We start from the raw sequence: 12,505 nt of genomic DNA on the forward strand, positions 1-12,505 counted from the left end.
ATATGATTAGAGACGTAAGGGAGCGAGCGGGTCTCCGCGGCTGGAGAATTTGCTGCAGAAGATGAAGACTTACTTACTCCCCCCATTCTACAACCGGTGTGAAACGAAGCAGATGAAAGCCAGGATCTCACGTCCTATCTGGCTTTTGTAATGTTAACTCACAGCAACCTGAGATTGCTGTCACTGTTCACCAAGGACTGATCTGGTGTAAAAGAAAACAGAAGAGGAATAAATGGATGGTCATTATGAGTTGTTTTGACTTATACAGCGGTGATTAATGTTGGGTTTCAATTCCGCCCCCTCAGAGCTCCTGTCAAATAAAGAGAAGTGGCATTGGGTTGGAATGTAAACATCCGTCCATTCATTTTCTAGAGCGCTTGTCCTCATTAGGGTCCTGGGTAAACTGGAGTCTATCCCAGCTGACTTGGGTGAGTGGCAGGGTACACCCCGGACTTGCCCCCAGTCAATGGCAGAGGACATATAGGCAAACAACTATTCACACTCATATTCACACCTAAGGACACACCTAACATTTTCAAAATGTTGAATGAATCTCCAGTGCGGTACATCAAGAAAGAGGAAGCAAACATCTGCAAAACGTCTTCAACAAGGAAGCTGCAATCGGCTACTGCACAGTCAAAAAGTGGGTGTCCAGGATCAAAGGTGAAGAACAAGAGCTTGCTTTGAGTGTCTTCCATGACTAACAAAGGAGCGGCAGACCATCTTCAGCGATTAATCCTGGGAATAGTGCTTGTGTTGAGGCACTGATCAGAGATCGTAGAGTCCCTATTGATGACATCACCATCAAGACCATAACCCCATACAAATTTTGTCAACCTTTTGTAAATGTTTAGTGGTAGTTGCCCTTCCAAGGCAACAAATTCAATCACAGCTCTCTGCTTCTGAAGGGCATCCAAAATCGACGTCATTTCCAAAATGGCTGAGAGGAAGAGGACCTACTGTATGTGGAATACATTAGAAAATATTATGTGATTATTGTGCAGGTGCACATACAGTATTAAATAGTGAGTGTATGTATGTCCAATACATTAGACAAGATTTTGTTGAGGTCATTTAGGGTGTGTGCACTGCACTGAGTTTAAATATGCAGTTTTGTTTTATATTTACCAAAAGAGCAGCATGTCGTTGCATAGTTGTTCTAAAATAAGGACCGTATTGTGTAAAATAACTTTGGGGCCTCTGAGGGTTCTCTGCCTCATTACTACTGTATATGCCCACGTGGCATCATTATATGTGTCTTTGTATATGTGGGTGGTTTGGAGTGGTAAAGATAACCTTACGGCCCTTCCAAATGAGAGGATAAATCCAGAATTTGGCGCCACCATGGAGCAGCCTGCACACCATCCCATGTGACCGCGTCTGTGATTTGTGTTTCCCAATTTTACGGTATGTTTTTCTACCACCGCAGCCTTGGACAAAACCATTTATTTTCCTTTTTTCTCTCTCTGACAGAGTTAAAGTCGACCGGCACTGCTCACCACTTCTCCTTCTTGCTGAACTCGAGCGACTATCGAATTCTTCGCATGGACGAGGACCACGACCGCATGTATGTGGGCAGCAAAGATTATATCCTGTCTCTGGATCTGCACGACATAAACAAGGAGCCACTCATTGTAAGGATTGTCATGCGATGGCACAGAATTCCAGAGGTGCAGGGGGTTCGGCTAAAGTTCTACATCTCAGCTTATTGATGTGTTTTTTTTGTTTTGTTTGTTTTTTTTTTTGTTTGTTTTTTTTAAGATCCACTGGCCCGTTGCCCCTCAGAGGAAGTCTGAATGTGTCCTGTCTGGAAAAGACACCAATGTGAGTGTTACAAACGCACAACAGGAAAAAAAAAAAATCACCACGGACTAGAGTGGGGTATACACATGCTGATTTTTAACATCATAACCTGTTCTTGTAGATTAAGCAGGGTTGATCATAATTAGTCAGGATAGTCAGAATAGTCCTCTAGAGACATCTGATAATCTGGCCTTTTTATCGGTATGTGTGTACAAGGCTTTGAACTTGGGCTAACTGCTGAAAAAAAATGTAAAGATGAAATGTCTTCTACAACCAAGAAGAGTCCAGTTGCCTCGATTAAAATTTTTGACTCTCATTCCACTTCACGTCACGATCACGAAGTCCGTGGCTTGGCTCAATTCGGTTTTGACTGCACACACAAGGATTTGCCATCGTAAATATTGAACAGGCGAACAAGTATCATGGTATGTACCCCGCTTGACTGCATGATATTTAGTTTGACACTTGTTTAATAACCTTCAATAGTAAGCAGGGTCGATCTCATGAGACCTGGAGGATCAGTTGCAAGAGCGATAGATGTTTTTGTCAATTGTGTCACGAACATTAACGCAGGACAAGATTTGTATTGATGACAAAAAAAAAAAGACAATTTCAACTGACTTGCTTGGAGGAGATTAGCATTTCTTTCATCGCCAAGGTGACCCTTGATATAGCGACTGGTGGGCGGCCCAGTCAGGACAAGTTCAACTCAAACCAATTGTTACTCTTCAGAATAATGCTTAAATCAGTGGGGCCAACGATGTGGGGTTGGGGGTCTTCTTCCAAAGTGCCACTTGGCTGTCACACTCTCATCCATGATAGCAACAGCGTCGATTGCTGATTGTAAACAGTTTCTCGCAATGACACTTGAGGGAGCATTTCCTCGGAATGGGCCACACGGAATCGTGCCCGTAGAACATTGGGAACACAGCATATTGCACACACGTATATTTAGGGGCCAAGACCCAGGCCCTCTTCGAATCGCTGTTTATTATAATCCTCCCGACGAATCGCCTTTTTGGGGGCCTCAACATGTCAAACCGCCTGTATCCTGGTAAAACCGCCTGTATCCTGTATCCTGGTAAAAATGTATGTTTTTCAGTCACTCACTCAGTAGCGCCCCCTGGAAAGTTAGAAAAGCCTGCACCTGCTTCACCGATTGACATGAAATTTGGTGGACATGTTTATCATAACCGGATGCATGAAAAAATGTCAAGGATCACGCCCAGATTTGAACAGGAAGTCAGATATTTTGGTTTGTAGCAGCCATTTTCGGGGAATGACAGGGCTTGTTCCTTGACCAACTCCTACTAAGGAATTTGACCAAATGTACCCCAAGCACTCAAAATTACCAAGCTTTTTTTCTCCATGCCATGCGGTCAGTATACTGTATGTAATCAAAGTTTGATGATCATTTCGGAATTTGCCACGAAAAAGTACGTGTGAAGGCCCGTTCGCATCCCTTTTAGCTTCTTGTGTCACTGCTGGGTCAATGTATACCGTGTAAATTCTAAAAATATATGTTAAAATATACAGTATGTATAATGAAAAGAAAATAGCAAGGCCAGCAGAGTTTTTATTTAATTTTGCAAAATCTTCCAGTGAGTCAGTCAATCTGACCCACAATGTAATAAGAGGGTTTAAAAATATATATAAATAGCACCTTTCTGACCCCATTTTTAGTCCCTTGTGGCACTGTCGATGTATTTAGTACACCTTGTGAAAAAATATTTTACACACACAAATAGATATGCAGTGATCCGTCGTTTTTCACGGTCAACGGGGACCAGAACCCCCCGCGAAAGGTGAAAAACCGCGAAGTATGATTTGCCCCCCCCCCCACCCTATGAATTTTCGTGTATGTGTATGTGGGTACCAGAATGTTTAAAATATGTGAACAGTATTTGTACTTTACATATTTGAGAAAAATATTACAACAGTACACGTATTTACTTAAATCTTTAATTATAAAACCTTATACAGTAATTAACATTCATCAACATTGCCTTCTGAGAGAGGCGAAGAGGCTTGCGTTTGTGGCGGAGGAGAGGCTCTCACTTGACTTTGCTTTTGCAGGGGCACAGCGCTTAGGCGGCATTGTAAGGGCTTAACTAATCAAACAAAGTTATCGCTTAAACAAAAAAAGTTATCGTGAACACAACACTAAGTTACAGTATGCGAGACAGTCAACAGCGCGGACGAGACTGGCGAGACACAACAAGTGAAGATGCTGGGTGAGGCTGCGATGATGCGCAGCCAATCAGCTCGCGGGATAAATCCACTCGTGCTCTCATTGGTCGATGTCGCGGCGGGAACCAGTCACGCGCCTTGTATGAGTGCCTGTGGCATGTACAGTACAGTACAGTACAGTACAGGCATGTACAAAGCCTCTGAGTCAACTCATCTCTTTGTTTGGCATGCAGGGAAACCTTCTCTCTCGTGCATCAACATGAAACAACGCGTCTTTCCGCAGTATGGCTGCTGATATGGCTGCATTTTTTCATTTTTATTTTTTTGGATGAATATTTTGGAAAAACCCTCGAAGCACTGAAGCCGCAAAACGTGAAGCACGAAGTGGCGAGGGAACACTGTACAGTATATTTGTGTGTGTGCGTGCGTGCGTGAGTGAGTGCGTCAATAATAAGGCCAACAGGTTCATCCTATTTTTTTTGTTTTTGCTGCCTTTTAAACTTCACAACGTAACAACAGACCTGCAACATAGGATTAAAAATAATTACGTACATAAATCAATATCTGTCCCCTTTAATCCTCTTATGTCACTGATGGGTCAATATATTTAATATACAAAAACATATCTTGAAATAAGTCTATTTTGTCATCCTAAAATCCCTAAATATTTTTTTTACATTTTGTTTAAAAATTTCCAATGCCGCAAAAGTAGGCTCTCATATTTTTTAATAATTAACCCCAGCAAAGATAACTTCCTCTTTTTTAATTATTTTTACATTTTCTACTGTGTAGATTTGTCATAGTTGTTTTCTTTTTAAATTAATTATGAATTTATTTATTTATTTTTGTCTGGCCATGCCGGCCTAGGAGCTGTGATGTCAAACCAATTCCATTTGGATCTCATCCACTTTTCACTTAAAACATGGAAAATCCCATTGTTACATGGCTTCCATGATACGTATTCTCTGTCAAATCTCAGGTCAGGTTAGATTTTGTTGTGCATTTGTGTTGCCTTGGATGCTGAATGTTTTCGGAATCTAGCTGGAAGGCACCTCGGTGCTTAACGGGAAGCCAATTCATGATCTTGTAGTCATTTCACATTTCACTGTCCAAACAACAAGCACAAAACGGGAGAGTTAGCCTTTTGTAGCTTATAGACCTCTCCGAAGTGTTAATATGATCCACACATGCAAACCGACGTTCATCCTACCCCTCTAACTTCAGTATAGGATGAAAGCTAATCATTGAAGTGCATAGAAAAACCAGATCCTTTTGCGTTTGAGGTACACCCACACATTTCATTGGAAGGAGCGAAGTGGAGGGGAGTGACGAGGTAGAAAGCACAGGCTGCTGTTTATCCAACTGGAATGTTCATTTGTGCATGTGCGCTGACCCGTCGCCTCTCTTTTTCTCTGAGCCTCCGGCTACTTGGTGTCGGCCGCTCATTGCTTGTACGAGCAGTCCGTGTGTGCGGGTTTGAAATGTCATCAGTAAACAGAAGAAATACAACGTCGTCTGGCGGGAGAGAACTCTTCAGTGCATTCTTCACCTGCTCTTTAGGGCCCAGACAGATGGTGACAATTCAGAAGCAATTCACAGGGGATGTCGGTGCAGGCGGGAGGTCAAAGGCAATCATCCCCGCTATGTTCTCAGTAGGGGGGCACACACACACACACACACACACACACACACACACACACACACATACTGTATGTCCCAGGAAACCTCAGACTCACACACCCGTTGTGTTGCGAAGCACTGCCAAAAATAGCTCATCCCCCTCCCTGCAAACACAAATCTTAGTTTTGTTTTTTATGATGCCCGTACCTGTCTCATCCTAAAATTCATATCACAGAAAATAAATGAAATTCCTTCAAAGTAACAGGATACATGGTGATGTGTAAACATAAGTGTAAAAATGATAACGGAAGTATTTCTGAATGGGTTATAAAGTCCCTTAGCAAACTCAGTATCATCTTTTAGACGTGTCAGATAATCGGGTCTTTGCTGGGCTTTAATCGGTGAACCGATTATGTGCAAATGTTACTATGCCCAAACGTATTCGTAGTGAGCAAACTGAGACATGAAACTGCCCGCAGCACCTCTTTCGTTGCTCGTGGAAATATAACAGTGTTGCGGTGGCCGTCGTTACCACTGAGGTCATCCGCACGCTGAACAAACCACATTACTCACGTTTTGAAGTGCCAGTACATTAAGTAGTAGAATCTTTTCACTCAGCACTGCCGCTCGCTTGGGCCAAAATCTTTTCAGGACAATAAATTGGGTTTCCCCTCGGTCCCGACCCCGACACTCCTCGCACGCTGCGCAGTTCTGCTCTTTGGATTTTCTCTGACAGCACCGAGTGATCTGGGAGCCGAGCGTGGAACACAGCTGCCAAACGAGCCAACAGCGGAAATGATAGACGTGATGGTTTTAAGCTTGGCAGAGGGCTTATTAACCACCAGTGGGGTATTATGTATTATGCAAATAGTTTTTTTCTTTTTGACAATGCTGTGTTTTTTTTGTTTTGTTTTACTTCCACTCAGGATGTTTTCATTATGATCTGTTTGTTTATCAGTAGGATCAAAAAAAAATAAAATAAAATATCTGGACAGCGGAGCAGCAAGGAATCACCAAATCTAAAATATTACATTTTGGGGTTAGGGATTAATCTTAAGCTGCTTTTGCACAGCACTGTTCAAGCCTGGGATTTATTTGACTTTTTCCGGCTCGCTGTTCTGCACAAAAGGAAACTACACATATTGGTGGGGAACCAAGGCAGCCGATGAATTTTTCGCCCTCGGAGGTTGTATCAAAGCCAATGTAAATGGTGATTGGCAAAATAGCGGAACAGTAGGGGTCTAACGTGATGCCCTGTAAATGAAGTTCCGGTCAGGACTTGGTTTTAAGGGGACGACGGTACAGTTCACATTTGGTACAGTCAAAGAAAAAAAATATAAGAAACAATGTACGCTGTTATTCAATAAATTAAAGATCCGCAAAAAATAATTCATACAATAAAAGGTTGTGGCTGGACCATGAGACAATTACACTTCCTGTCTCTTACCTAACATGTTCCGTGTGTTCATACCGTAAATACGAATACGTGTAAAGATACCGTTAGCGGTGTTTGATCGCGGTTATGTTCTCCTTCAGGGCGAATGCGGGAACTTCATCCGTCTGATCGAGCCGTGGAACCGCACTCATCTGTACGTGTGCGGAACGGGAGCGTACAACCCCATCTGCACGTACGTGGACCGCGGACGCAGGTCGCAGGTAACCAAATACTCCTTGGAGACTTAACCTTTACTCTACTCTCCTTTTTAACAGCCGTATCTGTCAATCGAGCTCAGGTCACTGAGGCAGGCTGCCCCTTCTGCTCTCGGTCCTCCGTTTCATTTTCTGTTCTTTTGTTGCATCGTTTTCTGTTGCTTCCTATCTCCTTGCATTGCTGAAGTTTCATTACGACCAAATTGCCACCAAGCAATGCAATCTGATACAGTTGTTGGCTTTGTGAAGGGTGCCAACACACTACAGTCTGTTTCTTATGTAACAGTGAGTTATTATGGGGAAAAAAACTATATTTAATGGCCTGTATATAAATAGCTGGGTCTCTGGGGTGCCTGCCCACCCATTGAGTGTGAAATTAAACAGCCACGTAAATCTTTTATTTTCTGCCCATTTCTGACACGTCTGTGAGTGACCCTTGTGTGCTAATTTACGTAATATCACCCCCACACTGAGTTTGTACTCCCATGACCTGGAGGCATGGCCGGGTGAAGAGCTGACATTTTCAAGCCACTTCTGAAACACTTAACCAATAGCTAAGCTACAGTGTTAGCCTTTGAAAAGTGAAAATGTTCAGAGAATTTGTTGACGTAGGGGGACGGTGTTTGTGTTTGATGATGTGTCCGCTGCATTTGCCACATAAATGGATCCTCACACTAATCCATCAAAGTATAATTGGCCAGCGAGGTGATGAAGACAACAACATTCTGGAAGCTTAAGCCGTATGCACGTCTTTGTCCAAACACGACTTATTATTGTATTGCAAAGCAGTCGCCAGGGTGTTACCGTCTTCCCCCACGCAGGTTAAGAGGCGCCGATCTCGCTGGTAATATCGCTCTGACGGGACATGCAGCTAATTCCTTGGCTGTAATCCCCCACATCCACCTCTTTATACAGAGCAGGTTCTGTATGTCTGTCTTTCCGTCCGCCTAAGAGCCCCTGAAAAGCCATCACTACCGATGGAGCCTCTCATCCATCATCGCCTTCGTAGCTCCGCCCCCTCCTCGGACCGACAGTGGGCGGGACGCAGCTGCCGGCCTCGCGCCTTCGACTCCTCTGCCTGTTTAGTCTCATACTTCAAATGGGGGGGGGTCACATTTCATTTTAAAGGTCAGGCAGCCTGCTTTCATTCAGCTTTTTACACCCTTAACGGAGACACATGATGCTTTTTTTTTTCCGCAATATAAAATAGTTCCCTGGTGTCTTAATAGACAGTCTCTGGTAAATTTCTGCTGAAATACACAGAGGATAAAGAATTACAACACAGTTAAGATCCATTTGTCATACTCTGGTTCAAATCAGGGCGGCACGGTGGCCGACTGGTTAGAGCGTCTGCCTCGAAAAAGAGCGGCCAGTCAGTGTCGCCAACCCTTCTGAACCCTCTACCACAGGGATGGGAAAAATATGGCCTACGGCCCACATTTGGCCTTCCTCCATTCTTCATTCCAAAACAGCAATCATTTACATAATCATAATCAAGGATCCTGTTGCGTTCAATTTTATTTACTTACTTTATTATCTAAATTGATGAATTGTGACGACACAATTCACAAACTTCGGAACGGCTCACTCCCAGACTCGATTTCAGAAATAGGCTCATGATTTACTTGGTTGTTTAATTTCACACTTGATGGGTGGGCAGGCACTGCAGAGACCCAACGATTTGTAAACAAGCAATTAAAAATATATATTTACCATAATATGTTCCCCTGAAAGGACCCAAAGCTGATGACCCTCTGTCTTCTGCATGACGTTTGCATGACACGCACAACATCAAGCACCACTTTCACCTTCCGACACGCTTTTCTTTTTTTCAAAATCCTTCCCCGTTCCCACATTTTGTCCATCTTTCCCCCGATCTTCTGTTTGCGTCATTATCGTCCACCGGACAAATCCGGCTTTGTTCCGGCCGGTCACGTGTCAGTAACGAGACGGCCAAATGTGCCATGTCTGTGTTTTAGGGATCCTCCTACCTCCAGGCCCCTAAATATGGAGGAAGAACCAATCGGGCAGCAGACCAGAGTGCCACGTCAGAGCTTTTGGAGGCCAAGGTGGGCTTTGAGAGAGGGCTCTGCACTTTGTAAAGAATCCAATTGGAAGTCTGGTGCCCACCTGGAGAGCTCCCTTTCGGAGTAGTGATGGCATGTCTTTAAGTAAAATAAACGGCCTTCTCCATGACATACCGTATTTTCGTTGGGGTGCAAATGAGAAAATCAAATGACAGAGGTTGGCTTAAATTGCAGGCAGTCTACAAATAACGTGCAATACAACTGATGTTTCTTAACCCCAAAAAAATGTATGTATTCATTTAAAAAATAAAACAAAAACACCTAATATAATGTAACCCAAATCTTAATGAACTCAACTTGTAGGTCTTTGTGTATTTCCCGTACAATTCAGTTTTCTTTTTACTTTCAGTGTTGGTCTACTCCTTCATTGTAACATATTAAGCACTTAATAATATTAATCACAATATCCTCATAACATTTGGAGAAAAAAATTAGGAATGGTACATGACTAAAGGCAAAATATAACAACAAAATGTTTTTTACTAAGAAAAGACTCATCATCTCAGAAGAGAATAAAGCCAATCACTTATAAAAATGCAATTTTTATTTTCAAGAGAAGTACCCCTTTTATTTCTCATAATGTGACTGTGTTAAAAGATGTTAAATGTTAAAAGAACAAAGAAAAAAAATATTACAAGGAAAGAAAAAAATCCCAATGTACAAGAAGAAAGATGGAATGGTAAAATTGCCACACAACTTTATTCTTGTAGTGTTCCATCTTTTTTTCCTAATTTTTACAGTTTTTTTTATTGCCAGTGTGGCTCTAGTCTTTAATTGTGACATATTAAAGACTTCATAACATTAGTCGCATTTTCTCACAATATAGTATTACAAGAACAAAATGAGAGTGTTACATGAGTACAGAGAAAATATAACGAGAGAAAAAAATTAAGAAAAAAGTATTTCACAGAAATATTAATGCTACTCACTAATAAAAATTACAGTTTTATTAATGTGCATTCACCTTTTCTCTTGTAATGTCATAAAAAGGATTCTTATAATAATGGTAAAAGGTTCTGAAAGAAAATCACTATTAACAAAAGAAAATCGTAATTTTAACAAGTGAATGGTAAAATTCCTACACCACTTTATTCCTGACTTTTAATTTATTCATTTATTTATTTTGCCAGTGTGGTGCTGTCATTCATTGTAACATATGAAATACTTAATAATATTAATAACACTGTGTCATAATATTACGAGAAAAAAGTTGGAACGTTACGTGAGTAGGGGCAAAATATAATGACAAAGACAAATTAAGAAAAAATCCAATGTCACTGACTCAATTTTATTCTAGTGAGACCTTACCACTTTTTCTCATAGTACAGAGAAAAAAAAAAAGTTTAATTTTATGCAAACAAAGAAAATGTATTCAGAGAAAAAAAGTCACAATTCCAAAATAAAGTTAACTTAACTTTAATACATTCAAAGACGTAAATGGTAAATTGCATCTCGTGGTTTGTTTTATAAAGTCTTTCAGGTAAAATGCAACCGAGTGATTCAGGTTCGGCCGTCATTTTTTTTCCACATCCTTTTCTTGGCCCCTCAAATGTCGTAGAGCCACGTGTCACAAACGCGGATTTTCAGCGGCAGAATCGCTGTACTTCCCGGGCTTTGAAGACCCGAACGAGCTGTCGGTGCACCCGGATCCAGTGTTGACACAGATGTTAAAGATGTCCTCTTTTCACTGTGGGGATAATGAGTTCTCTTTTGAGCCACTAACATCACAGGCGCAGCGGAAGGTGTTTTTTTGGAAGGCTCTCAGCATTTTTTCCCCTCCGTCGCCTTCATCTCGCCGATAAAACCGCCTTTGTGTGCTTTTCGTTGCCCTCAGCAGATCCAGTCGTGCCTGCAGGGTCGCAGCGAAGCATTCGAAACTCCACATTGTTTAGTTAGATACTCGTGTTGTTTTGAAAACCCTACACCTTTAACGGCAACTTCAAGGAGCAACCCCCTTTTCCCGTGTCCAAAATGTATTGTCCAAATACAGTAAATCTATTAGCAAGTCACAGGAGAAGTGGGAAGATAATTCATTATCTTTTCTTATTCCCCCGACAGGAATATATTTTCCGCCTTGAGCCGGGCAAAGTGGATTCTGGGAAGGGAAAATGTCCTTTTGACCCCAAACTGAACAGCGTCTCCGCTTTGATCAGTAAGTAAATGTTGATTTTTGCTTCACTAAAACACGGGACATGCATTTTTATCGTCTTTAACAATTTTTAGAACGTGAGAGACGCCGCACATGAGGACGAAGAAAAAAACATCAAGTATGTGCTGGCTACTCTTTTCGTGTCTGGTGTACTCAAGCTGATTAACAAAGCACACCACACACCTATCAATATCGCAATCGACAATCGTGTAGTACCAAGACTGACCTGTGAGAGGCAGTACGGTGCCACGGGGCATCCAGATGGTGCTGAAGAAAGAAGAATAGTTTTAGAAGAAGAAGTAGAATAATGGAGTCGGTCTTGACCACGCACACAAGAATCTATCGTAAATATTGAAGAGGTTTAACATTTCCGATTGTTTTCTGAGCAGATCAGACGGTAAATCAATCTAACACAGCCCACACCACAGGATAATGGATCAAGATAATCGTCCGGAGACATACGACAATCAGACCTTTGCTGACTTTGATTGGGTGGAAAAATGCAAATTCACCCTGATTATCGATGTGTTTACCCCGTTTAAGAGATACAGATAACTCTTAAGCTGCTACACACTATGTGTACAGTGGACCCCCGCATAATCGTGTTTCGACACCTGCGCAATCACCTATCCGGAGATTTTTTTTTCTCTCAATTGTATTGCCAATTTTTTCTAGGTTTTTTTTTTTTTTTTTTTTTTTTTTAAACCAACCCCGGAAATGCTTATTGATGGTTTATCCCAGCTTATTCAGTAATTTTGGGGGGTTTAAAAAAAAATTATAATTCTTTCTCGGCTAGCTGTACATGAGGGCTGTATTGTATGAAGTTGCTCACCTTGCACTTAAATGATACACTTGCGCAATCCAACACAAGAGTTTTATCCCAAAAAAATCAGTCTTTAAAAAGATAATAAAGCTCAGTTTTGATTGACTTTAAACCCTCTGATTAGGACAGATGGTGGAATATCCTACACGTAGATAATGGGACGTCGCAAAGCTGCAATTGTGT

At 41.7% G+C, this 12,505-nt stretch overlaps 1 protein-coding gene across 3 annotated transcripts in view; it reads left to right on the forward strand.

Annotated features, from left to right (window-relative positions):
- Positions 1-12,505, forward strand: part of sema3fa (sema domain, immunoglobulin domain (Ig), short basic domain, secreted, (semaphorin) 3Fa) — a 60,138-nt gene that overhangs the window by 30,695 nt on the left and 16,938 nt on the right. The window contains exons 1-6 of one of the 3 annotated variants that reach the window (XM_061687670.1): positions 1,338-1,407; positions 1,474-1,634; positions 1,762-1,824; positions 7,150-7,269; positions 9,243-9,332; positions 11,409-11,502. In XM_061687670.1, coding sequence (XP_061543654.1) covers positions 1,545-1,634; positions 1,762-1,824; positions 7,150-7,269; positions 9,243-9,332; positions 11,409-11,502 — 457 coding nt within the window. In that variant the 5' untranslated portion in view covers positions 1,338-1,407; positions 1,474-1,544. Of the gene's footprint in view, positions 1-1,337; positions 1,408-1,473; positions 1,635-1,761; positions 1,825-7,149; positions 7,270-9,242; positions 9,333-11,408; positions 11,503-12,505 lie in introns of those variants that run through there. The other 2 variants (XM_061687668.1, XM_061687669.1) reach the window with 2 other exon arrangements.

Source organism: Phycodurus eques, chromosome 10 (assembly GCF_024500275.1).
Source record: "Phycodurus eques isolate BA_2022a chromosome 10, UOR_Pequ_1.1, whole genome shotgun sequence".
NCBI classification, from domain to species: Eukaryota; Metazoa; Chordata; class Actinopteri; order Syngnathiformes; family Syngnathidae; genus Phycodurus; species Phycodurus eques.